The sequence below is a fragment of the Oryctolagus cuniculus genome, chromosome 1 (assembly GCF_964237555.1).
Source record: "Oryctolagus cuniculus chromosome 1, mOryCun1.1, whole genome shotgun sequence".
NCBI lineage: Eukaryota > Metazoa > Chordata > Mammalia > Lagomorpha > Leporidae > Oryctolagus > Oryctolagus cuniculus.
The window spans coordinates 228,789,070-228,816,168 of NC_091432.1; the positions used below are offsets into that span (position 1 = coordinate 228,789,070).

The 27,099-nt window shown below is 44.0% G+C and overlaps 2 protein-coding genes across 23 annotated transcripts in view; both read right to left on the minus strand.

Moving 5' to 3' along the window:
- GOLGA1 (golgin A1) overlaps nt 1-7,786 on the minus strand; it is a 68,386-nt gene extending 60,600 nt beyond the window's left edge. For 4 of the 11 annotated variants that reach the window (XR_519568.4, XM_051837571.2, XM_017350068.3 and 1 more), the window contains exons 1-2: nt 6,816-7,575; nt 5,684-5,907 (exon numbers count right to left, since the gene is read on the minus strand). Coding sequence is in view for 8 of the 11 variants with exons in the window: in XM_051837571.2 (XP_051693531.1) it covers nt 5,684-5,818 (135 nt within the window). In the remaining 3 variants the exon portion in view is untranslated. The other 7 variants (XM_070056814.1, XM_070056802.1, XM_008273322.4 and 4 more) reach the window with 4 other exon arrangements.
- Nucleotides 7,787-8,734: 948 nt separating this feature from the next.
- The window catches only part of SCAI (suppressor of cancer cell invasion), a 166,576-nt gene continuing 148,211 nt past the window's right edge, over nt 8,735-27,099 (minus strand). For 11 of the 12 annotated variants that reach the window (XM_070056861.1, XM_070056857.1, XM_070056852.1 and 8 more), the window contains one exon: nt 8,735-17,441. In XM_070056861.1, coding sequence (XP_069912962.1) covers nt 17,295-17,441 — 147 coding nt within the window. In that variant the 3' untranslated portion in view covers nt 8,735-17,294. The remainder of the gene's footprint in view (nt 17,442-27,099) is intronic. The other variant, XR_011382083.1, reaches the window with a different exon arrangement.

Here is a 27,099-nt window from a genome sequence, read left to right on the forward strand (position 1 = left end):
CCTGATTGGAGGAGAGCAGCGTACTCGGCATGTGGGTAGCAGAGTTGGGATTGGCGGAAGAGGACTATAAAGGAGGAGAGAGACAACATGCACCAGGAACATCTATCTGAAGGAACCTGTGCAGCCCCCGAGAGAGCCGGCCGGCGGTGTGCCGCTCCCCCGCGGAAGTGGGGAAAGTGGCAGGGGGAACCGCCCTTCCACGGAGGTGGAAGGGTCGGTAGCCAACCCGGGAAGAACCAGCAGCAAACCCAGGAAGGGCCGAGCAGACAAAAGAACAGCGCAGGGTCCTGTGTCGTTCCTCCACGAAGAGGGGGAGCGTCAAATGCGTGGCTGTGCCTAAACTGCAAAACTGTGATTCATGCTGAATACCTGCTTTCCCTCTGGAGTCTGGACTTTTGATAGATTTAGAGCTGCTGTGAACATGACCAGCATCCAGTGAAAACCCTGGACACCAAGTCTCCAATGAGCTTAATGTTGCCTCATGGTAGACAACGTTTTACAAGCGTGGTTACAAGTTGCTGCTGAGGGACTCGGGAGTGCCTGACGTAATCCCACCACAAGAGGACTCTGGGAAGCCTGGGTCTGCTTTACTCCAAGCTTTGCCCACGAGCTTCTCCTTGGGCTGACTATACTTTTCTTCCTTTCATTGTAGTGCATGGTATCACTGACTAAAACCTTGAGTCCTGGGAGTCCTCCTAGTGAAAGACGGAACCCGGCATGGGCATCCCTGACACACATACTTACATAAAGATAGCCAGAGTTCTGTTTCTGATTTTACAGATGTGGAAACTAAGGCATAGAGAAGTGAAGGAACTTGGGCTAGCACTGTGGCACAGTGGTACAAGCTGCTGCCTGCAATGCCAGCATTCCCATACCTGGAGCACTGGCTCGAGTCCCAGTTGCTCCACTTCCAATCCAAATTCCTGCTGCCACACCTAGGAAAGCAGTAAAAATGGCACAAGTACTTGGGTCCCTGCCACCCAGATGAAGCTGCAGGCTCCTGGGTTTGGTCTGGCCCAACCTTGGCCATTGTGGCCATTTGGGGATTAAGTCAGTGGGTGGAAGATCTGTTTCTCTGTCTCTCCCTGTCACTTTTTTTTTTTTTTAAAGACTTATTTATTTGAAAGGCAGAGTTACAGAGAGGCAGAGGCAAAGGCAGAGAGAGAGAGAGAGAGAGAAGTCTTCCATCCACTGGTTCACTTCCCAAATGGCCACAACAGCCAGAGCTGGGCCAATCTGAAGCCAGGAGCCAGGAATATCTTCCAGGTCTCCCAAGCGGGTATAGGGGCCCAAGGACTTAGGCCATCTTCTACTGCTTTCCCAGGCCATAGCAGAGAGCTGGATTGGAAGTGGAGCAGCTGGAACAAGAACCAGCACCCATATGGGATGCCGGCACTGTAGGCAGCAGCTTTACCCGCTATGCCACAGCTCTGGCCTCTGTCAATTTTCTTTTTAGGTTTATTTTATTTATTTGAAAGGCAGAGAGTCATAGAGAAAGAGGGAAAGAGAACTTGATTTTCTATCTGCTGGTTACCCTCTATTACTTTTCCTAAGGCTCCTGGTTAGTGAGAGAGACAAACAAGGAATACTGCAGTCTAATTGGTGCTATTACAGAGGTGAGCCAGAGACAAGGCCCCAAACTCAGCCTGGAGGGGTAAGGGGTAAGGGACTGTGAGAGGGGCACTCTGGATTAACGGGGCTTTCTGCAAGTCACATGTGAGCTGAGTCTTGAAGGATGCATACGAGTTTATCAGAAGGAATGCAGGAATGAGAGAGAGAGAGAGAGAGAGAGAGAGAGAGAGAGGCACTTATCAGAGAGGAACAGTATATGCAAACATTTTCAGACACAAATGAATGTGTCCTCCAGGAAGTACAATAAAGTCAATCTGGCTGAAGCACAGGGTAGAAAAGTGGAGTGAGATGAGGCTGGGCATGTGGCCTGTGACAACATCCTGACAGCTCACTATTGCACTATAAAATGAATTTTCATTTTATCCCAAAGATGATGGGGAAGCCACTGAGGCAAGCACTGGAAAGATAAGAACAAATCTACTTTTAAATTTTTTTTTATTATTTTTTTGACAGGCAGAATGGAGTGGGAGAGAGAGAGACAGAGAGGTCTCCCTTTTCTGTTGGTTCACCCCCCAATGGCCGCTGCAGCCGGTGCGCTGTGGCCGGCGCACCACGCTGATCCAAAGCCAGGAGCCAGGTGTTTCCTCTTGGTCTCCCATGTGGGTGCAGGGCCCAAGCACTTGGGCCATCCTCCACTGCATTCCCGGGCCACAGTAGAGAGCTGGACTGGAAGAGAAGCAACTGGGACAGAATCCGGTGCCCCAACCGGGACTAGAACCCGGGGTGCCAGCGCCGCAGGCGGAGGATTAGCCAAGTGAGCCGTGGCGCCAGCCAACAAATCTACTTTTAAAAGATCACTTTGGGGGCCGGTGCTGTGGTGCAGTAGGTTGACACCTTGGCCTGAAGTGCTGGCATCCCATATAGGCGCCAGTTCTAGTCCCGGCTGCTCCTCTTCTGATCCAGCTCTCTGCTGTGGCCCGGGAAAGCAGTGGAAGATGGCCTAAGTCCTTGGGCCCCTTCACCCACTTGGGAGACCCAGAAGAAGCTCCTTGCTCCTGGCTTCAGATCGGTGCAGTTCTGGCCGTTGTGGCCAGTTTGGAAGTGAACCAGCGGATAGAAGACCTCTCTCTCTCTCTCTCTCTGCCTCACTTTTCTCTGTGTAACTCTCTTACGATTAATAAATAAAATCTTTAAAAAAATCACTTTGGAGAGTTATTGGAGGCAGGGAGCCCAGATAAGTTGCTATGTTTGTCCAAGAAAGAAAAGCAGCCTGAAATAAAATGGAAGCACCAGTGAACGTAAACGTACCAGTAGAGCGGAGTGGAGAGGCAAGTTTAAGAGACCCCGGAAAACGGAAGCCAAGACACTTGCTGACTGACTGGACACCAGCGAGTAAAAGGAGAGGAAGAATCTAAAATGCAACCGAGATTCCTAGCTGGTGCCTTGGAGGAGGAAGACACACACCTGGAGTTGGAGCTCAGAATCTGAGGAGCCGCAGGAAGGCATCTATTTGTGTAATATATGCAGCTGGATGTAAGTTCTAGACACAGGGAGTAAGGATGAAACAGCATACACATTCAGTTCAAAGAGACCACCCGAGAAGCCTCAAAGCAAAGTAGTCCCTGAATTCAGGTCACTCCCTGGATCTGGAATACATTCTAGATGAGGCTCGTCATTTAGCATGTCAACAGGAAGACGAAGCAGGCTCCCCGCCACAGCACTGACACTGTATCCTGCAGCCTGGGGAACACAGGTGCACGCACAGTATCTGTTAAAGGGAGGAGCCAGTGATAATCTAGATCTGGTAATCCTTATTGCTCCGCTCCAATTAACCTAATAGCTTCTGCCACGTTATCTGACCCGGGATTCAGAAGAAAGGAGGAAGATGACTTATTGGGTCATGGAAACCACTCAAATGTCTATCACTGGGAGAAGACAGAGATGAACTGTGTTCACTTCAAATGCTGAAATCTTATACTGCAGTAAAAATAAATGAATCACAGCTTCACGTAATACAGATACATTCTGGAAACATGTTGAGTTAAAAAAAAAAAAAAGTCCAAGAAGATTATGGCAAGATATAACTTTTTATAAAATTCAAAAGCAGTACTAAAACAACACATTTATGAGGTAAACTTCAAAGCTTACCTCATAAATAAACTATAGATAATGATGCAATATTAAGGTTCAAATAATGTTTACTGTAAATAATAAATAGCCATTTATGAGGAACTTCAAAAAGTTAATGGAAAGAAGCTAAGCTAACTTTATTGCAAAAAGTTTTGAAACCCATGCATGTTTTTTCATAACACATGTTTTCCATAAACTTTTTGAATAATACATACAAAGTTTAGAACAACAGTCACCTACGGGGTAGATGGGGGAGAGGAAAGGTGGAAGAAGGGTGCACAGCTTCAACAGTAACAATAATGTTACTTCGCTGGATGTGTGCTCTGACTCTATAGATTCCTTACATATATTCTTTTGTATATAGAAAGTATTATAAATTACTTTTTTTTTTTTTTTTTGACAGCCAGAGTGGACAGTGAGAGAGCAAGAGACAGAGAGAAAGGTCTTCCTTTTGTCATTGGTTCACCCTCCAATGGCTGCCGCGGCTGGCGCGCTGCAGCCGGCACACCGTGCTGATCCGATGGCAGGAGCCAGGAGCCAGGTGCTTCTCCCGGTCTCCCATGCGGGTGCAGGGCCCAAGCACTTGGGCCATCCTCCACTGCACTCCCTGGCCACAGCAGAGAGCTGGCCTGGAAGAGGGGCAACTGGGACAGAATCCGACGCCCTGACCGGGACTAGAACCCGGTGTGCTGGCGCCAAAAAGTCATCTAACTTGGGGCTGGCGCTGTGGCGCAGCAGGTTAACACCCTGGCCTGAAGTGCTGGCATCCCATATGGGTGCCGGTTCAAGACCCAGCTGCTCCTCTTCCGATCCAGCTCTCTGCTGTGGCCTGGGAAAGCAGTAGAAGATGGCCCAAGTCCTTGGGCCCCTGCACCCACTTGGGAGACCCAGAAGAAGCTCCCGGCTCCTGGGTTCAGATTGGCCCAGCTCCAACTGTTGCCATCTGGGGAGTGAACCATCGGATGGCTGACCTCTCTTTCTCTCTCTCTCTACCTCTCCTCTCTTCTGTGTAACTCTTTCAAATCAATCAATCAATCTTTTTTTAAAAAAAGTCATCTAACTTGAGGACCCTGCTATATGTCAAAGATACATTTGAAATCTTCAGTATAACATTTCCCTAATATAGCAGTAATCTCATTTTCTGAAATCTTACCAAACAATGATATTTTACAAAGAAGATAATGTAGTCATGGGTGCATGTTCCCATCAATTTTCCCCAAAAAACAGCACGTTCTGACTAACCCATACCACAATCCAGACTAGTCAGGCAACAATGACATAAAGTATCTGTGTCTGCAGATAAAACAGGCCCCAACATTTTGACGGATAAATGTAAAGGAAGATACATGAGGTATATAGGTGGAAAAATACTATATAGGCAATGTAGATAATACGGAAAGGAACTCATAAAAGATAAGGAAAAACAATAGAGCATTTTAACAATAACAACCAAACATTAGCAAAAAGGCATCTCAGAGTAGGAAGAAGATGTGCAGGGGTCTTGTGCAACTACAAACTACAAAAGATATGAAATAATCATGCAATTTTAAAGTACGTATAAAAAGGAATCCCGGGGCAGGTGCTGTGGCACAGCGGGCTAAAGCCGCAGCCTGCAGCGCCAGCATCCTATATGGGTGTTGGTTCGAGTCCCGGCTGCTCCACTCCCAATCCAGCTAGGGCCTGGGAAAGCAGCAGAGGACGGCCCAAGTCCTTGGACCCCTGTACGCGCATGGGAGACCCAGAAGAAGCTCCTGGCTTCGGATCAGCTCAGCTCTGGCCATTGTGGTCATTTGGGGAGTGAACCAGTGGATGAAAGACCTCCCTCTCTCTCTCTCTCTCTCTCTCTGGCTCTACTTTGCTCTTTAACTCTTTCAAATAAATAAAATCTTAAAAAAAAAAAAAAAGGAATCCCTGGAATATTATTTTTCTTAAAAAATTGAGTCTGCACCAAATATTATTAAAAACTAAAGAAGATACTCACAAAGTCGTCTCCTGAGTCAGCGCCCATGGAGGCGACCGACTCCTTGCTCACGGACCGTGGAATCCTAGCGGCACCTCCAGGCCTCTGAGCGCCAGCACTCTCTTCTGCAATCTTCTTCTTCAGCTTTGCGAACATTGCTGCTGTGTGGCTTCCCTGCACCGCGGCCGGTTCCTGCCTCACTGCAGTAGTCCTTAGGTCAGTGGCCAGGGTCCAGACACAGGTGCCTAAAAAGTTTCAGACATCCCAGCTAGCTGCCTTCCCACATAAATGTGGGCCAAGGGCTTATGGCAACATAGTATCTATAAACTAGATGGAAGCGATATCTGTAAGATAACACTGGAAAGATCCCCTGCCTTAAGCTTTAGGTTTCAAAATGAAGTTTCATAACTTACACGTAAAGGTAACAGAACATAATTACTAAACCTTTAAAAGGCCCTGGCTGCTTTCTATATGGACACACAGATGAGGAAATCCAGCCTCAAGGTGAAGCAACCTATCAAAGACTGTGTGGCTAAGCGGCAGGGCTGGGATCTGGGCACCGAACTCTGACTCACAGGCCCTACTTTTGTTCTTCTTAATTAGACCATAGTGGCTATGGCATATGACACATTTAGTAAAAGTTCCCAGGTCAAACACTAACATCATATAAGCATGACTGAACGCTTCTGAATCCTTCCTGTAATAATAAGCTTAACTAGCGTGTGTGTGTGTGTGTGTGTTTTTTTTAAGATGAAGGCAGAAAACATATGTAACTCAGTAAGAGGAAAAGATGTAACATTTTATGTTCCCTGTGGTCTGCAGAAAGCTCATCACTTAAAAAAAAAAAAACCAAGCAAGCCAGAAGATTCTACTATGATCATTCTTAAACTGTTCCTGGAAATGTGTGGTTTGAGTCTGAAAAAATGACCTCAAATCACAGTTTTCCTTCTCAGTGTTTCACATGATATCCAAGCACCTTTTCCTTCCAACACGGTCTGAAGCATGGCTGTTCTGGGTCCAGCCTTAACTTTCCACGGCCTGTGGACGCTGTTCAAGCTCTGCTCTAAGACCTACAAATGACTCTTACCGCCTGGGATCACCTGTGAAACCCCTACAGTTCATCGGAAGCTCTCCCTGCAATGTCCTTACTCACCCGGTTAAGACGGCCGGCAGGTCAAAGCTCTCACGAAGACCAAGATGAAACACGTTGGGTATGTTTCAAGTACAAAGCCAGAATCTTGGGGGGCGGTGGTGGGAGATGAGTGCAAGGGAAGAATTAAGTCGGGGAGGGAAAACCTGTCACTGCCCGACTCCAGGCGGGCTCCCCTCGCTCACGCTGGTCTCCTACAGTCTGGAATCTCCCTAGAGCTGGAGTCGCTCAACGCAGTCAGTGTCTAAATTCACTTCTAGGCAGCCCTGAGCCAAACTGCAACGCGAGTTCCGGTTTTCCAGAGCCGGCTTAGCTCTCAGCTGATTCTGGCCCTCACACACTGTTTACCTGGCCAGACCCTGGGCTGTCTGGTCACGGACGCCTAAGACAGTCGCTGAGAGGAAGGACGGCAAAGTTAGGTTTAAAAAAAAAATTTTTTTTTTAAAAGAAAGAAGATGCTGACGCCCAGGATGGCGGGCAGGGCGCTGCCAGGCAGTTGGGAGCCCACTCCCTCAGCCCCCGCCAGCCCCGCCGGTGCTCCCACTGCCAGGGCTAGCAGCCGACGTCTCTCTCATCTGGAAGCAGGGAAACTGAAGCCCACTGGCGAGGAGGGACGTGTCCAAGGTCGCGCAGGGAGGAATCTCAGGACCCGAGGCGCCAGCCCCCCAGGCCGGGGCAGCCCGCCTCCGCCCCCATCCTCGCCCTCCCAGTCCCCAGGTACCGCCCCCCGCCTAGGGTCTCGGGCAACCCCGTCCGGGGCGCTTGGGGACAGACCGAGGACACCGGGAGAATGGGGGCGAGGGGCGGCTCCAATCCCCGGAGCTTCGGGTCGCGCACCTGCCGCTCTGTGGGCACCCGGCAGAGCACCGCCTCCGGGGCCTCTCGCGAGCGCCGACCAGCGTCACCAGCCCCCACCGCCAGCCGCGGAGCCGGAGCAGCGACCCGGAACCGCACGTCCCCCGGCGCGCCGGAAGTGGCTGCGCGCGGGGCTGGGCCGCCGCGCGCATGCGCCCGCGTGCCCTCCGCGGCGCGCGCGCGAGCTCTGGGGCGGCGGTTGGGCCGGAACGCCTGGAGGGCGCGGGCGCCGGGCCTGGCGCTCCCTCAGGCGGACTCGCCACGTCAGCGGCCGGCCAGCCCCGTGGGTGACAAATGCGTCGTTTCACCTGTCTTTGTGAACGGGGTTGGTGTAGAGTCGAGGAAGTGGGAGGAGCCTCGTGGCAAAGGGAAGACCCGCTGTGTGCCGCGGGCTGGATGGAAACCCCGGGCCATGGCCGCCTGGCGCCAGCCCCGCCGCGCGCCGCGCAGCTGCCTGGTCACTGTGTCTGGGTGATCCCGGGAACCCTGGGGCTGCAGAGACTAGTTCTGGGATCTTGGCGATGTGAGTGGCGTTTCAACTTTTGTTGTCTGTGCCTTAACTGTAGGTGCTACCTTTTCCATCGCAACCCAGCACACGTGTAAACGGCACCTGGGAGAAGCTTCCAGAACTCTGCCCTTGTTCTGAAAGTACTCGGATCTGGTTGGCGTTTGAAAAATCCGCTGGGGGCAGCCCGCTGTATTAATCTCAGTATCCACTACTGATGGGCCGCCTCCTTTTAACACGTGAGGAAAGTCTAAAGGGTGCAAGTGCCTTGTGCGTGGCCACAGTGCCCATCAGTATCCTAGGTCAGGTGTCGAATCCTGCCCCAGCCCCACCGCCAGCCAGTGCACCTGATTCTTCCAGTCTGACCACCAGGAGAAAGGCGGGGGTGGGGTGGGGGTGGGGGTGTGTGAAGCCCAGGGCTCTAAAGAGATATACCAGCTAGAGTAAGAAGCCTCGAATCTGCAAACCCCAAACAGTTGGCAGCATCTGGGGTGCCAGCTGAAGGAGGCAAACCCTAACAGCTTACCTCTTAAACCGTCAGCAGTTCTGAAGTACCAAAAAGTTTAAGCAAATAATGTTTATTTTTATATTGATGATACACTTAATATATATGTGGATCAAGATACAAAATTCATTTACAAGAGTTCACACCTGATGTATGCAGTCACATTCCTAGAGAACATTTATCAATGCAAAAATTGCTTTAATATACTGACAACAAAAATCGAATACTCTGTAATCTTATTATTCATAAACATCAAAACAATAGTGTTTAACTTTCCATCCGCTAGTATTTTAGTGCCCTAAGGTGGTGGGCACCGTATAACAGAAGAAAATACTAGAAAGCCCACTGAATCCGCTCTGCAGAATCACAGTGTTTACTCAGTGAAGTAGTGAAAGGCTTGCTATCTTTTATGACAAATCACGTATCATACAAGAGTCAAGTGTGATGAGCTCAAGAAAATAAAATCTCGCGAGAACTTTTCAATTTCTAAAACCTATGAAGTATTAACCGTAACAGACAATGCAGAAAAAGGCTGCTGGAAAGGAACAAAACAAAACAATCCCTATTTAAGAGAATGTATGGCTTAAGCGATTTAGAAACAACAGACAAGAACGTTTACAATACCACAAATGTTCAAGGCAATTGATATTGACAGTATTGACTTTCCCCCTTAGTCACTGGTAGTAAATAACGCCTTCAGAATTTATTCTGGTAACATAAAAACATCCAAACGGTTTGCTGTCTTAAGAAGAGCTGAGCTAATGAATTTGGTTCTAAAATTATCACCCACAATATCCACATTTCAATACAAATGAACAACAAAGACTAGGTCTCAAGGATTACACTGATTTGTGAACATCTAGAGAGGCAACCAAATAGCTTCGTTATCGGCATGACAGATTAGCAGCACTTGGATAAGTGTGACATGGACATTATTGTGCTTCAGTCTCTGGAGGAGCGCTAATGGAACTCTAATCCCTACAGTGCTAACGATTCTATAACATTTCAGTTACAGACAAGCACAACTGTTTTAAATAGTATTTCACACCACTAGAAAATCAAGTAATTAGGTCCTTCAAATATAGTGTTTGCTGTGATTTAAACAAGTGCATTTCTACCTGATACTCATAATGTAGATAATAGCTTCAAAATTGTAGACAGTTTTCAGGGGAAAAAGATCAAACATAACTTCTTTTAACTCCTATTTGATTAACTTAACCTTTAGTGATAGTTTGAGTAATATGAATGATACTCAACTTTATGAGGGGAAAAAAATGCATGGCCTGAGGTGACGAACAACCTTTACAGCAAAGTAAAAAGTGATTTATAACTGCTTCATCTGATTCCATGTCTAATATAACCCCTATTTTATACTGGTGCTATGCAATGAAGAGACTATTTGTAAAAATTTCTTCACTTGTAAAATCTACTATGAATATGTTAGGACATTGTATCTGCCTTCTCTATTATCTAACATCTTTCTATCTCAACTGGAAGAACCCTGAAAAATATAAGACTCTGATAGTTGAACAGCAAGGTTTATTAAAAACAAAAGACAGTTGGATTAACTAGCCACAAGGTCTATGTGGCAAAAAGTGTTTCCAGGTAACTCTTGAGAAGCCACAAGACTCAAGTTGTAAGTTTACACTTGGAAGGTGATTTTAATGATGACAGTATTAAAACCACCAAAAATTTCAGGAAATAGTAATAAAAATTCTTATTGTTCCACAGCACTTTAAGCCTTTTTTCCTGCAGATTTTCAATATATCACACTACATACTTTTAATTTAGAAAAAAATTAGTAGCATACAAAGGAGGGTGGGAATAAAATTTTGAAAAAAAAAAGATAGTTATTTTCTCTATGGTTTGGAAGTACTTGGGATTACATATCGTTCCATATTTTAAAATGGCTATTCATACTGATTTGAAATTTGAGAATACTTATGATTTGAATTTTAATGTTTATAAATCTCAATGTTCAATCATGGACAGGTGGACATTCATAATAAAAGCTTCAAGATATATTATGATTTAACATCAAAATTTAAATATGCATCACTGCAGACCTACTAGAAGGCTAGCCATAATTCCTTACCTCACGCAGAGTGATACAAACTCGCTCTATTGACTGTCATTCTGTAAGCCAATCAGAAAAGTAAAAATCTGAAATTATCAGTAAATAATGTTATACTTAAAAAGATGATTGTCTTAGGATATAGACGGTGTATCTACCAAAACAGGAAGAATACTCCCAATACATAGTGTGTTCTAAGATCAAATTCAGGGTTAATGATTTAAGTGAATCTGTGATATATATTACACTGTACTTCAAACTATTTAAAAACTCTGAATCTACTGTTCAAATGTTGTTAAAAATCACCCTGCTTAGAGCAGTCTGATAACTAAAAATTTTAAAAACCACAAAAGAAATTAACAAAGATATTATAAATTAAGAAATGGTGCTTCCATCAGTGGTAAAGTAACAATGTTATGTAAAAATGGAATTCTTCTCAAAAGTCAGTATTACACCAAACTAGTAAGTGAAAAGTACCAATTTTAGATTAAGAAAACATTTTGTATTTACAAGATTCTAAAGAAAATATTTCTATGGCACCAACAAATTATACTTCACACATTTACCTTTACCTAATTAAGCGCATTTTCCCCTATATCTGCTGGCACCTTTACTGTCAACAGGTGATTGATTGCTTTCACACATCAGTTATTTGTCCTTAAATACAAGGCATGCTTACGTGAGTCTTTGTGGTTAAAAACTTGAAACTGGAAGATAGTGGAACATTGTTTTGAAACTCTAGTTTGAGGAAGATCATTTGTTTACCATTTTTAATGTGAGTGGTCGCAGAATCTCAGAAGTACCACACAGAGTATCAGTGTGGGAGAATGGGAGAATGGGGGAAAGGGCTGCTTTTCTAAGTAATTCATTTCTTACTCAGCTGCAGTTACTGACTTCCCACAGTTAGAGGCTGTAGTCACAATACAGTCTTTTGGCATTTTTTTCATTGCTGATGTTTTCAAATTAGTGCCCACACTGAGCGTGAGTCAATTCCCTGAATTTTAAGTAGCCTCGTATCTGTTCTCTCCAATTGCAAAAAAAAAAAAAGTTATAAAACAACAGAGTATCAGACCCTATGGACATTTTCACTGACTTCTCAAGAAAAAGGCTGTAATTTTAAATTTAATACCATAATTGAATTGCCAATAGTAGACTAAGAAGAGGAAATGTACCATTTGGGGGGTGGTTAAAACCGACTCCTGAACTAATTTCCCTCTGTAGGATCATTTTTAAATGTTGAATCAAATAGACTTAGTCTTCTGAAGAGTAGGGCAAAAAGTTGCTTTGCAAGTTGCATTTTGTCATGAAAAAATAACCTTAATTTCTCCAGTGAGCGTTTACTATGTACCCGAATACATCTCTTAACACTCACTTTACGCAAACATGTCAGTTGAAGACAGACAGGAGTAAATGAACACTGATACTCTGCAGTATTCCATAGATTCACAGGTTGGCACTGCACATATCCTCCCCAAACCTATCATCCTTGGTAAACATCTGAAGGCCCGGATTTTGATAGCATACCATCCTAATATTGAGAACTCTATGTGTGAATGTATCATAAAATGGTAGAACACAAGTGGTCTCACAGAGACAGAGCAAAACGACTGGAGGCATCTGATTCACCGGGAGCGCCTTCTCAGATGAGCATACTCATCTTGGGCATGCCGTTCCAGTAAGAAAAGTCTGTAGCTGGAAATGCCGACAGCTGCTGCAGACACACGGATTAACAACGTCCCGCTCCTCGCTGAACCCCATCCCACCGAGGACGGGCCTTCCCTTAGCTCATGCCCCTTTCACTGCCTCACAGAGACACATACACAACGAGGCACAGTGATAAAAAAAAAAGTTCCAAAATTAAAGTTCAGTATCAGGTATTGAAATGATAACTAGGAATATATTTTGCCCCCTTAAAGAACAATTTCCTATTTTAAATGTGAGTCAAGTGATTTTTCCCAAAGTCCCTTGATTAAGTAACAATATAATTTCCCATTCAGTAACAGTACTCAAATGTGCGTCAAGAAAATAAAGAACTAACACACCTAAAGAACCTGCTGGTGTCTCAGTTTCACATACTTAGGCATTTCATGTTTATATCATGAATTTATCATCAGTTTAAATTTGCAGAAGGGTTTAAAGCTAAGAATGTCCAGCTTTCTGTTAAGATCTTCATATCCTAATTTCAACTCCAAATTAGCCCATTTATCCCAACACAAGCCCCTCAAAATAGAAGCTTGTGAATGAGATACAACCACAACCTAATTACAGCAGCATGAACAATGCCACTAGGATGTCCTCACAGAACTTAAATAAATTCAGCCCACAATGGGTATGGGTATATAATATACACATACTGTATCATTGCATACCAAGATATTTACACGTATGTACACATATACAAAAAGTATACACATAGATTGCATTTAGCATCACAAAAATATACACATGCCATTGCAAATAAAACAAGAATTTCAAATAAATAAACTCAGTAAGAGTCCTCAATGTCAATACCCTTTGTACTCTCGAAACACACAAGAACCAGAACAACCAAAATATCACTAAGAGGCTCAAAGCATTCATATCTGCATCATATCTCTCAGAGGGTAGGGAGGTGGTTCTGAATCATTGGTAGGGGCCAAGTTTGCATATCTTGGCACCTTACTGCACTTACAGTCAAGAATGATCTGGATATCAGGCTGATTATAACTCTCCGTGGATAACTAAGCATGAGACTTTTCAACTGGGTCCAAACTGCTTTTTTACACAGTTACTGAATCACAGGTCAGAGATTAAACTTGAAGAATGCTAGAGAAACTCCAAAACTGATATATAAATAGGATTTGTCACTTTTCCCTTTGTCTCAACTAAATTCGGTACAATTACCATCTATTCTGCTTCTGTTATCTCGAAACATTTCAATTTGGTAAAAACATAAAGGGTATGATAAATTCTGTGCTTTGAGAAGTTTTGAGAGCACCTTTCTAGGAGGAAAACACGTATACACACTCAAAGACAAAAGTAACTGGATTTTTTATAATTTAAAACCTTCAAGGCCTGAGTGGCAACCCAAACCAAACCACAGCTTTTTATGCCAACTTATAAATCTCCAGTTCCTTCTCGTTTGTTACAGGGAGCAAGCTGTCTGAGCTACTTGCAGACTGGACTGCGATGGGATTTGAGTTTTAGTTCTACCTCTATCAGAGTAACAGCGACATTTTGGATTGAGTTTCTCCTCAGTATCAGGAAGGACAGTCACTTTACTGACTTCAGAAATACACAGATAAAGAAAAATTACATTGTGCTTCCTTTCCTTCTGTACATAACTGACTTCTTGGAATTGCATGTATTCTATATTCTGAAGGGAAACCAGAGACTAGATCAGAATCTCCAGGCAGAGTTTGAGCAATTTGAAAGCAAAGCAGCACTCTTTCCCATTGCTTTGCTCTGTTCTTAGTTCCAATACTTAAATTTTTGTGAATTATAAAATTAAATAAACAGGGCTTAAAATTTTTATATTTATACAGGAGAGGCCTATGCCCTTAAAACAATAGATTCTTTGCCATTGTCATGTTGAGCCCATTGAATGACTGTCCATTTACATTTCTCCTTCCTTGATTAAAATAAAACCTTAAAATGTAGAAGCTGGATAAAGGATACTACAAGGGATCATTAAACTCTATGTGTGTTTAAAACCTCCATGATCAAAGTAAAGGAAAAAAAAAAAAAAAAAGACAAGACAAAGAAACACACAGTGTGCAGATGTGAAGTTCCACTGAGGTTGATCCGGATCACTCTTTTAAAGAGTTGTTCTCTAAAAAACAAGAGACCCCTCAGCATGCTCCAAATGTCTTCTGGTCTACTAACCATCTTCTAACACAGACTTGTCCAGAAGGGAATCTGGAGTAAAGTGGTTGCTCAGTATACATTTGAAGGCATTAGCGAAGCAATAGTTTAGAATTTTCTAGGGCCGCGCCAAGACTCAATAGGCTAATCCTCCGCCTGTGGCGCCGGCACACCGGGTTCTAGTCCCGGTCGGGGCGCCGGATTCTGTCCCGGTTGCCCCTCTTCCAGGCCAGCTCTCTGCTGTGGCCAGGGAGTGCAGTGGAGGATGGCCCAAGTGCTTGGGCCCTGCACCCCATGGGAGACCAGGAGAAGCACCTGGCTGGCTCCTGGCTTTGGATCAGCGCGGTGTGCTTGCCGCAGTAGCCATTGGGGGGTGAACCAACGGCAAAGGAAGACCTTTCTCTCTCTCACTGTCCACTCTGGCTGTCAGAGCAAAAAAAAAAAAAAAAAAAAAGGAATTTTCTAGCACAGTTTCCTCTCTTTGAAGATTCAAGATCACTTCAGTCTACTTTAGATTTTTTTAACTGTCAGTAAAAAAATCGCATTTACATAAACTGAAGGGCAATGTCATAATCCAAACCCTTGTTGGATTTTTAAGATATATGTGTTTCTAATCATAAAAGCTCTAGTTTCTCCAGGGAGTCTCTCTGAACTAGTTTCTAAAACAGCTAAGGGGGACTCAGATATTTTCTTGAACAAAATCTAGGTAAATATGACCTAGAAATGAAAACGGAAATGTTGTGTATACTAAAAACAAGGAATCCAGTTTTCCTCACTGTAGAAGTGAGGATTTCAGTATTTTTGGAACCAAGAGTTCAAATTGTAGAATTACTGAGTTGGAGAGGACCCTGGACCAACCCTTCATTCACAGTTGAGAGTGCTGAAGAGAAAAGAAATGAAGACACTGTGACCAGGAAAGCCGGAATCCAACACACAGCTCCCAGTCCTCAGACGAGTGTTCCTTATGCTTAGCAGGTGGGAATAAAGACCAGGACAGTAAATACTGTGGTAAACATCAGAGAACAGGAATATATATGTTGGCTGGACTTCACTAGCATAGAACCTCAGGGAACTTCACACAGAGGTCAGAAAACTCATGACAGTATATCACTAGGGTCCAGTAAGCACTGTCACAAAGGGAGAGCTGCGGGCTTTAGTATGGTACTGAAGAAAGGAAAGCAATCTATCTGAACAGGAAAACCCACCAGCAATGGAAACCTCTTTCCAGGGTAACCCTGCTCGAGTTTTCTGAAACACTGTTTGAAAGAACCAACAAAAATATTTTTAAAAAGGAAATATAACACGTCAAAGACCCCAAATCCAAGAAATTTTCTCAAGGCCTCAATGGAAAAACCAGCAAAATGGAGCTGGTATGGGAATAACTTAGATTCAAATTATCCTCCATGCCAGAAGTGAAAGTCAGTTAAAGATATTACGGGAACATTTCCCTAGGGACACAGGAAGGGGGTACCAAAAGCAATCGCCTCATTGCACCTGGGACTACCGGAGGTAGAATATGAGCCTAGACAGAAATTAGGTAGGAAGGCCTTTCGAAACATAGAATTCCCAACTTGAATGCTGTGCAATCAAAATAGGGAAGAATCCTAAAATGTCATAGCTGTTGTCTGTGAAATTATGAAGGGGATGACAGGGAAGAAAAATGTAAAAATCTTCATATATTTTTTAAATTATAAAAAGGGCATGAATATAAAATTCTAAATACAGGGAGTTTGAACAAATCCTATTCCCAAATTGTCAATGCAAAATCAACTTACAGTTTAGGATCACACACAGCTACCCCCAACTAAAGTTTGTACCTGACTGTGAAGTCTCATAAATTTGAATTAGGCAAAAACAATTAAAAACTGTACTGTTTGCCACGGGCATCAATGCAGCTTTAAACCTGATCTCATAAACTCAGAGTTTACAGTGGAGACACTGTAGTAGGCAACCAACAACCTGATGTTTTGACCGAAATATTTAAAAGTTGGTGTTTTTTCCATTTCCAGCAAAGACTACAAAGAAAACAAAATATGCAAATTTCATGATAACACAGTGCTCACATGTTCCAAGTAATATTTATCATCTCAGGTCTCCAATTAAAGATTTAGTTTTCAGATGCAAATCAATCCTCTACAGTTTCTGAAACTTTGTCAGTGTTTAAAGGAATTAAATAATTTGAAGAACTGTCTTGATCATGCTTTGAGAATCACACAGATTTCTACCTACTAACTTGGAATGAAAAGGAAACCCATGGCAGGACTCTGTTCTTGATTTTCGGTAGTCCGTGCTGGCTCGTCGCATCGCTACAAACAATTTTGTATTTTCCAAAATCAGACATTTAAGGTCCAAGTGTAAGAGCTGGATTTTCCTCATTATACAAAAATAAATGATTTACTCTTCTCATGATGAGAATAGTGACTACTGGAGTGTAGGGTTAGATGTTGGAGGTAAATACCCATACCTCAAAACTGAAAAATAAAAATTCCAAGATTGACTTTTTTAAAAGATCTGAAAGATTGCATTTTAAAACAGTTACCCTAAAAGTTTGAATATTTTTCTTTTCAGTTTCTTTTTTAAAACGGTGGTCCTAAATTAAAAAATAAAAACTAAGTAACACCACTATGTGTCTGTCATCACATTAGAAAACTGCACCATTTAAAATCTGTGGAAAATGAGAAACTGTTTCAACAAGAGGGTTTAATAGTCCTCTATGGTATTCTCAAAGAACACGTTTCGAACATCCAGAATGGATGCCAATTCCAAAATGTGCTTCTGCAGGTGAGGGTTCTCCACTGTTTCGTCTCTTGGCAGTTGTGGATATGATTCGGGGTAATTTCGTGTTTCCTGGTAGTGAAAGAAGAAAAAAGTCAAGTTTTAGAGTCAAATGGCAGAAAATTGCACTGATCTGATATCAGGAGTAAGTTCACCTGCATTGTTTTCCTTCATGTTAGTATGAATCTTATTGCTAATATATTTGTTGAACATATTGAATGGCTCTTAAAATGATCATGTCGCATGACTCATTTGGTGGGTCCTTCCACAGATGCTCACTGAGGCCCGCTGTTTCCTGGGATTACAATCATAAAGAAACCATATTCATTCCTTCCTGCTGGAGGCAGTCTTTGAATGAATAGACAATGCAGTGGAAAATAAAATGGGGAAAAGACATGACCTTGGACTTAGAATCTCAAGAAATTTGAGCTAAATAAACACCTTTCTTTATAAAGTTAGCTGTCTCAGGATTTTGTTACAGTGCCATAAAGCTGACTACACAGCACCGAAAGGGTCGATTAATTACAAGAGAAGGAGGCAGTGTTAACAAAGACCGTGAGGGGCTGGCGTTAGGGCACAGCAGGCTAAGCCATGGCTTGAGGTGCTGGCACGCCATGTCAGAGCACTGGGTCGAGTCCTGGCTGCCGTTCCCAATCCAGCTCCCTGCTAATGTGCCTGGGAAAGCAGTGGGCCTCTGCCACTCACAAACCAGACTGAATGGACTTCCTGGCTCCTGCGTTTGGTCTAGCCCAGCCCCCCACGGCTGTAGCCATTTCTGGAATCAATCAACACATGGAAGATCTATCTCAGTCTCTCTCTGCCTTTGAAATGGATCTTTTTAAAAATGACTAAGATTTCAGGAACAGACGACTAGAGAATAGAGTTAGTGGCTACTGAAGGAAAAGAGAAGTAAAGGAGGAGATAACTTGGGGACAGTATAACCTATTTGCGGTAACAGGCAATACAGAAAGAACCGTCACACAAGCAGAATTAGAAAAATCAAGGCTGTATCTCAGGAAGACAGGTTTCAGCAATAAATGTACAACATGAAAGTGATGAGATTTTTCAGAACATCAGAAAAAAAAGTGGAAAAAAAGTTCAAGAGGTACTAAAAAGTGAAGAAAAATCAGAAAAATACAATTAGGAAAAAAAAGGAATAATAAAAACCTGACATGGAAGCAAAAGGAGCACTCTTTGAAGAATCAGGCAATTAACTGTCCCCTGGAAATTATTCATTTGGCTATTTCTACATATTCCCACATATTGAAAAATATTTGGAGGAATAAATTACTACTTTTCTCAGCACCTCACAAAGTTGAACCCAAAACAGATCTTCAAAATACACAAGGGAAAACCAAACTGAAATGAGAAACCAATTCACAATTATAATTAAAGGTTAAAATACTCCTGGTCTCGGGCCGGCGCCGCGGCTCACTAGGCTAATCCTCAGCCTTGCGGCGCCGGCACACCGGGTTCTAGTCCCGGTCGGGGCGCCGGATTCTGTCCCAATTGCCCCTCTTCCAGGCCAGCCCTCTGCTGTGGCCCGGGAGTGCAGTGGAGGATGGCCCAGGTGCTTAGGCCCTGCACCCTATGGGAGACCAGGAAAAGCACCTGGCTCCTGGCTCCTGCCATCGGAGGATCAGCGCGGTGCGCCGGCCGCAGCGTGCCGGCCGCGGTGGCCATTGGAGGGTGAACCAACGGCAAAGGAAGACCTTTCTCTCTGTCTCTCTCTCTCTCACTGTCCACTCTTCCTGTCAAAAAAAAAAAAAAAAAAAATACTCCTGGTCTCAGGCATAGAAAAAGCAGACAAATACTGTAAGAATACAGAAGATATAAATAACATGAGTTAAATCAAATTGAAAAAGTTCACATTTTACAGGATTCCGTCTAAGAAGATTAGAATACAAAGAATCCTGGGGTCAGTGCTGTGGTACACCTGGCTAAACCTCAACCTGCAACGCGGGACTCCCATATGGGCGATGGTTCAAATCCCAACTGCTCCTGTTCCGATCCAGCTCTCTGCTATGGTGTGGGAAAGCAGTTGAGGATGGCTCAAGTGTTTGGGCCTCTGCATCCATGTGGGTGACCCAGAAGAAGCTCCTGGTTCCTGGCTTTGGATCAGCTCAGCTCTGGCCATTGCAGCCATCTGAGGAATGAACTAGCTGATGGAAGACATTTCTCTCTGTCTCAAACATACAAAGGATTATTTTCAAGTGCAGAAAGACTATTTACCAAGTTAAATCACATTCTGGGTCATAAGTCTCAATAACCTGAGTCATAAGTCACAAGTTACAATAACCTTAAAAACAGTAAAATACTACAGCTAAAACAATGCATAAAAAGTTGAGTGCACCTGTGCTAAGTATTGCACAATTGCTTTCACTGAAATATCAAAACAACCTCATGAGACAGCTATTGCTACCACTATTTTACAGATAAAGAAAGTGAGACTAAGTTGTATTAAGATATCATTCATACAAGTCATTAATTCAAAGTGTATAATTTGGGGCCAGTGCTACAGTGCCAGTATCTCATATGGGTGCCAGTTCAAGTCCTGCTTCACTTCCGATCCAGCTCCCTGCTAATGCACCTGGGAAAGCAGCAGAGGATGGCCCAGGTGCTTAGAGCCATGCACCCACATGGGGGACCCTGAAAAAAGCTTCTGGCACGGCCATTTGGGAAGTGAACAGTGGATGGAAGACCTCTCTGTCTCTGTAACTATTCTGAATAAATAAAATAAATATTGAAAAAAAAATTAAAGTATATATTCCATGGGGCTGGTGCAGCGGGTAAAGATGCAGCCTGCAGTGCCGGCATCTCATATGGGCACCAGTTTAAGTCCTGGCTGCTCCATTTCTGATCCAGCTCTCTGCTATGGCCTGGAAAACCAGTAGAAGATGGCCCAAGTCCCTGGACCCCTGCACCCACGTGGGAGAACTGGAGGAAGCTCCTGGCTCCTGGCTTCAGATCGGCCCAGCTCTAGCCATTACAGCCAACTGGGGAGTGAATCAGTGGATGGAAGACCTCCCTCTCTCTCTGCCTCTCCTTCTCTTTCAAATAAATCTTTTTTAAAAAATGTACATACTCCATGGTATTTCATATATTTTCAGGTTTGTGCAACTAGCACCACAATTTTGGAACATTTTCCTCCAGAATGAAGTCCTGTGAACTTAGGATAACCTTCCCATATTGGTTCCAACACCCCCCTCCCAGCTTTGCACAAGCACTAATCTATTTCTACAGATTTGCCAGTGCAAACATTCCATAAAACTAAATCATATAATATGTGGTTGGAACCTTGGTTGTGGTGCAGTGGTTTAAGCTGCCACCCTCAAAGCTGAGGCCAGCATCCCACACTGCTCCAATCCTGACTGTTCACTTCCTGCTAATGCACGGGAGAAAGCCCTGGATGGCGGCCCAAGTACTTGAGCTCCTGCTTCTTATGTTGGAAATCTGGATGGAGTTCCAGGCCCCTGCGTTTGGCCTGGCCCAGCCCTGGCCACTGCAGCCTTTTGGGGACTGAACTAGTGGCTGGAAGATCTCTCTCTCTTGGTATCTCTCTAGTTCTCTGCAACTCTGCCTTTCAAATAAATAAACTTTTTAAAAATGGAAAATTGTAAGCAATATGAACAAATACCAACAAATTAGGCAAATGCCTTGAAAGATACAAATTATTGCAACTGAGCAAGAAGAAACAGAAAACATAAATATCCCTTTAAAATTGGATTCATAATTTAAAAATTTCCCAAAAGAAAACTACAGGAGTAAGTGGCTTCACTGATGGAATTCTAGCAACCACTCAAGGAAGAGATGGTAAGAAATTAAAACATTCTTTTCAGAAACAGAAGATAATGATATGCATTTCAGCACAATAAATGTGGCCAATATCACCCTGATAACAAAACCACATGAAAACATGCCACAAAAAGAAAATTAAATTCCAAAACCAGTCATAAAAACAGATGCAAAAGTGTATAATGAAATATCATCCTGCTGAACTCAGCAATGTAAAAGGAAGATGTGTGAGCACAAAACTGGTTTAACCCAGGTAAGTGAGGCTGATTTAGCCTCAGAAGAGCAATTAAAGCTATTCATCATATTAACACAATTAATATATATTAATCAGTCACAGAAAAAAAGTACTTGACAACTTTCCATATTGATTCCTGATAAAAGCTTTGTGGAAATTATGAAGAGAAGGGAGCTCAGTCAATCTGATAAAAGATATCTATAAATAACCAACAATTAGCACTATAGCTTATGGTAATGTTAAAAATTCTCCCCCCAAATCAGGAACACAAGGATGTCCATGTCCCATAGTTCTTCTAGTCATCATTTGATTGGAAGATCTAGCCTTGGAATAAAGCACAAAAAAATACAAAAGGCACACAAACTGGAAAGGAGGCAGTAAAATTGCTTTGTTTGAAGATGACATGGTCATGTATGAGTACACACAGAACCTTAAGGAATGTGTAAAAAGCTAAAAGAACTACTAATTTAATAAGGTCAATTTCAATTTTTTTTTTCAAATTTATTTCAAAGGCTGAGAGACAGAAACAGAGGCAGACAGAGAGAGATCTTCCATCCTCTGGTTCACTCCCCTCCCCAAATGTCTGCAATAGCCAGGGCTGGACTAGGCCAAAGCCAGGAGCCCAGATCTCAATTTGGGTCTCCCTTGTGATTGGCAGGAACATAGGCACCCAGGCCATCAGCTGCTGCTGCCTCTCCAGGCAGCTGGAATGGAGGCAGAACCAGGCCTTGAACCCAGGCATTCTGAAATGGGATGCAGGAATCCCAAGCAGGGTTTTAACTGCTGCACCAAATGCCTACCCTACAAGGCCAGTTTTTAAAATTGCATTTCTATTTTTAGTTATAAATGATGTAAAATGAAATAAAAATAATTTTATTTTCAAAGCAATATAAAACATGAAATATTTTAGAATACATTTAGTAAGACACATATAGTTCCTCTATGATAGAAACTACAAAATCAGGGTTGGCATTGTGGTATAATGGATAAGGCAGTTACCAGCTAGTGCAATGCTGGCATGCCATATGGGCGCCGGATCAAGTTCTGGCTGCTCCACTTCCAATCCAGCTCTCTGCCATGGCTTGGGGAAGCAGTAGAAGATAGCCCAAGTGGTTGGGCCCCTGCACCTGCATGGGAGACCTGGAAGAAGCTCCTGGCTCCTGGCTTCAGATCAGCCCAGCTCTAGCCATGTGGCCATTTGAGGAGTGAACCAGAGGATGGAAGACCTCTCTCTCTGCCTCTGCCTTTCAAATAAATACATAAATAAATCTTAAAAATAAGAACTACAAAATTAGGGCCGGTGCTGTGGCATAGCAGGTAAAGCCACTGCCTGCAGTGCCGGCATCCCATATGGGTACCGGTTTGAGTTCTAGCTGCTCCACTTCTTTTCTTTTTTTGACAGGCAGAGTGGACAGTGAGAGAGAGAGAGACAGAGAGAAAGGTCTTCCTTTTGTGGTTGGTTCACTCTCCAATGGCCGCCGCGGGCGGTGCACCGTGCTGATCCAAAGGCAGGAGCCAGGTGCTTCTCCTGGTCTCCCATGGGGTGCAGGGCCCAAGCACTTGGGCCATCCTGCACTGCACTCCCGGGCCACAGCAGAGAGCTGGCCTGGAAGAAGGGCAACCGGGACAGAATCAGGCACCCCGACTGGGACTAGAACCCGGTGTGCCGGCGGCGCAGGCGGAGGATTAGCCTATTGAGCCGCGGCGCTGGCTGCTCCACTTCGGATCCAGCTCTCTGCTATGGCCTGTGAAGGTAGTAGAAGATGGCCCAAGTCCTTGGGCCCCTGCACCTAAGTGGGAAACTCAGAGGAAGTTTCTGGCTCCTGGCTTCGGATCAGCCCAGCTCTGGCTGTCGCGGCCAAAACTACAATATCTTGCTGAGAGACACTAACAACCTAAATTAATGGCAATACATACCATATTTATTAATGGTACAATTCACTATTATAAAAATGACAATTCCCAACAGATTGATTATATATATTCAATGCAATCACAAGCAAAATGTGAAATTGATGCCAAAATTCATACAGAAATGCAAAGGACTGGAGCAGAAGATGGCAGAATAGGGAGGGAGCTTACTGCTCTGGTCCAGGGGAAGACAGTTTAACAACATGGAGAGAGTGCAATCTCAGGGAGGAGTTAGGAAGAGAAGGGCAGAGGAAACTTCACTCCAATTAGGAACACTGGATCCGTGTGGAGGGTGTAGACGCACACAATTCAGCAGCCCAGCAGCGAGAGCCTCAGCACCAGCCTCGCAGAGTGAGGTAAAACCAGACCGCAGCGGCCCAAACCACGGGCATTTAAGCTGCGGGAAGAGCCTGGTGTGAGCCTGGCTGGGAGCCCTGTGGTGGGCAGTATACTGCCAACCTACAGGGACAAAACGGGGCATGCTTCTCTCTTCCCAACCAGCCAGCAGTAGTGTCCTGTAACTAGCCAAGAGTGGGCGGGTGCCATTTTGGACATACATAACAGCTGTGCCTGCTCCGAGCACAGCGGCCAGCTGAGAGGAGACCCCTGAGTCTGGCTGGGAGAACTGATGGGGTGGGGGGGCTGGGTGATTTACCACACCCAATTTGGGAGTCACCGTGGACACTCCCCTTGTCCCGGAGCACTAAACAGAGCTCCCTGGCCACACCCTGCACCCGTCTCAGGGAATTCACTGAGTGAACAGACAGAGCAGACACCCCACTATTCACAAGGACAAAATATAAACTACCAAGTATCTCCACAAATGCCTAAAAATAAATGCAGCAATTCAAGAAACGAGAATAAGGAAGACAACAGACACCCCAAAGGAACACAACAACGCATCTACACTAAATATGAAAATGAAGAGGTTGAAGAAATACCAGAAACAGAATTCAAAAAATTGATCATAGGGTTACTTAGAAGTAATCAGAAGCAAATTCACAAACTAAGGAAATCCATACATGACAAGAAAGAAAAATTTTCCCATGAAATTGAGACTTTAAAGAGAAATCACAATGAAATATTGGAAATAAGGAATTCAATAGATCAAATACAAATGCGGTGGAAAGCCTTAACAACAGACTCAGTGAGGCAGAATAAAGAATAGCCAAGTTAGAAGACAAATCTCTGGAAATTTTATACTCAGACCAAAAAACAAGAAAAAGTTAGAAAACTATTAAACAGTGTTGGAGATCTATGGGATACTATCAAACGATCCACCATATGGGTCTTAGGAGTTCCTGAAGGAGTGGAAAGACAGAATGGGTGAGAAGGCCTTTTAAGTGAAAAAATGATAGAAAACTTCCCTAAATTAGAGAAAGGGATGTCCAAGTACAGGAAGCACAGAGAACTCCTCAAAGACATGACCAGAAAAGATCCTCACCATGACACATTGTAGTCAAACTCTCCACAGTAAAACATAAAGAGAAAATCCTAAAATGCACCAGAGGCCGGTGCCGTGGCTCACTTGGCTAATCCTCCACCTGCGGCACTGGTACCCCGGGTGCTAGTCCCGGTTGCTCCTCTTTCAGTCCAGCTCTCTGCTGTGGCCCGGGAAGGCAGTGGAGGACGGCCCAAGTGCTTGGGCCCTGCACCCGCATGGGAGACCAGGAGGAAGCACCTGGTTCCTGGCTTTGGATCGGCAGAGCGCCAGCCGTAGCGGCCATTTGGGGAGTGAACCAATGGAAGGAAGACTTTTCTCTCTGTCTCTCTCTCACTGTCTATAACTCCCTCTCTCTCACTAACTGCCTGTCAATAAATAAATAAATAAATAAAATGCACCAGAAAAATACCAGCTTTCTTTCAGAGGATCTCAAGTTAGACTCTCAGCTGACTTCATCAGAAACATGACAGGCTAGGAGAGACTGGTGAGATGTAATCCACATCTTAAGAGAAAAAAACTGTCAACTCAGAATACCGTACCCTGCAAAGTTCTCATTTATGATGAAGGTGAAATAAAGACATAACAAACAGAAATTGAAAGAATTTGCCACCACTCATCAGCCTTACAAAAGATGCTTAAGGATGTGCTACACACAGAAACACAGTCATCACTATGAAAGGTGAAGGCAGAAAATCTCCCAGCAAATATATAAAGGAAATCCAAAGTAAACAACAGGAATATTTATGGAAAAATGGCAGAACCAAGTTGCTACTTATCAATAGTCATTTTGAATGTAAATGGCTTCAACTCTTCAGTTAAAGACACAGACTGGCTTAATGGAAAAAAAAATCAAAATCCATCTATTTGCTGCCTACAAGAAACACATTTCACCAACTAAGATGCACACAGACTGAAAATGAAAGGATGGAAAAAGATATTCCATGCTGGGGCCAGCGCTGAGACACAGCGGGTTAACGCCCTGGCCTGAACTGCTGGCATCCCATATGGGCGCTGGTTCGAGACCCACTGCTCCACTTCCTGTCTAGCTCTCTGCTATGGAAAGCAGTAGAAGATGGCCCAAGTCCTTGGGACCCTGCACCGATGTGGGAGACCTGGAAGAATCTCCTGGCTCCTGGCTTCAGATCGGCACAGCTCCAGCCGTTATGGCCAATTGGGGAGTAAACCAGCGGATGGAAGACCTCTCTCTCTCTCTCTCTCTCTCTCTCTCTCTCTCTGCTTCTCCTCTCTCTGTGTAACTCTGACTCACAAATAAATAAATAAATCTTAAAAAAAAAAGATATTCCATGCTAACAGAAACCAAAAAATGACCTGGTGCAGCCATCCTAGTATCAGACAAAACAGACTTTAAACAAAAACTGTTAAAAGAGACAAAGAAGGGCACTATGCAATGATTAAGATATCGATTCCACAGGAAGATGTGACTATAATAAATGTATATGCACCTAATTACAGGGCACCTGGCTATTTAAAAGAAATGTTAATGGATCTAAAGCGGACACAGACTCCCATACAATAGTAATGGGGGATTTCACTACCCCACTTTCAGCAATGGACAGATCAACCAGACAGAAAATCAGCAAGGAAACAACAGTTAATCTACACTATAGACCGAATGGACCTTTTCATCCTACAATTGCAGAATACACCTTCTTCTCACCAGTGCATAGAACTTTCTCTAGGATAGACCTCAGGCCAGGCCATAAAGCAAGCCTCAGCAAATTCAAAGGAATCGAAATCATACCATGAATCTTCTCTGACCACAATGGAATGAAGCTGGAGATCAACAACCTGAGAGTCTCTAGATCACATGCAAACACATGGAGACTGAACAGCCTGCTCCTGAATGAACAGTGGCTCACAGAAGGAATCAAAAGAGAAATCAAAAAACTGTTGAGGGGCCGGCGCCGCGGCTCACTAGGCTAATCCTCCGTCTTGCGGCGCCGGCACACTGGGTTCTAGTCCCGGTCGGGGTGCCGGATTCTGTCCCGGTTGCCTCTCTTCCAGGCCAGCTCTCTGCTGTGGCCAGGGAGTGCAGTGGAGGATGGCCCAGGTGCTTGGGCTCTGCACCCCATGGGAGACCAGGATAAGTACCTGGCTCCTGCCATCGGATCAGCGTGGTACGCCGGCCACAGCGCGCCGGCTGCGGCAGCCATTGGAGGGTGAACCAACGACAAAAGGAAGACCTTTCTCTCTGTCTCTCTCTCTCTCTCACTGTCCACTCTGCCTGTCAAAAAAAAATAAAAAATAAAAAATATTTCTTTAAAAGAAAATATAAAGGCAAGCCACAAAATGATATAAAATATAGCCAATAAGCACATGAAAAA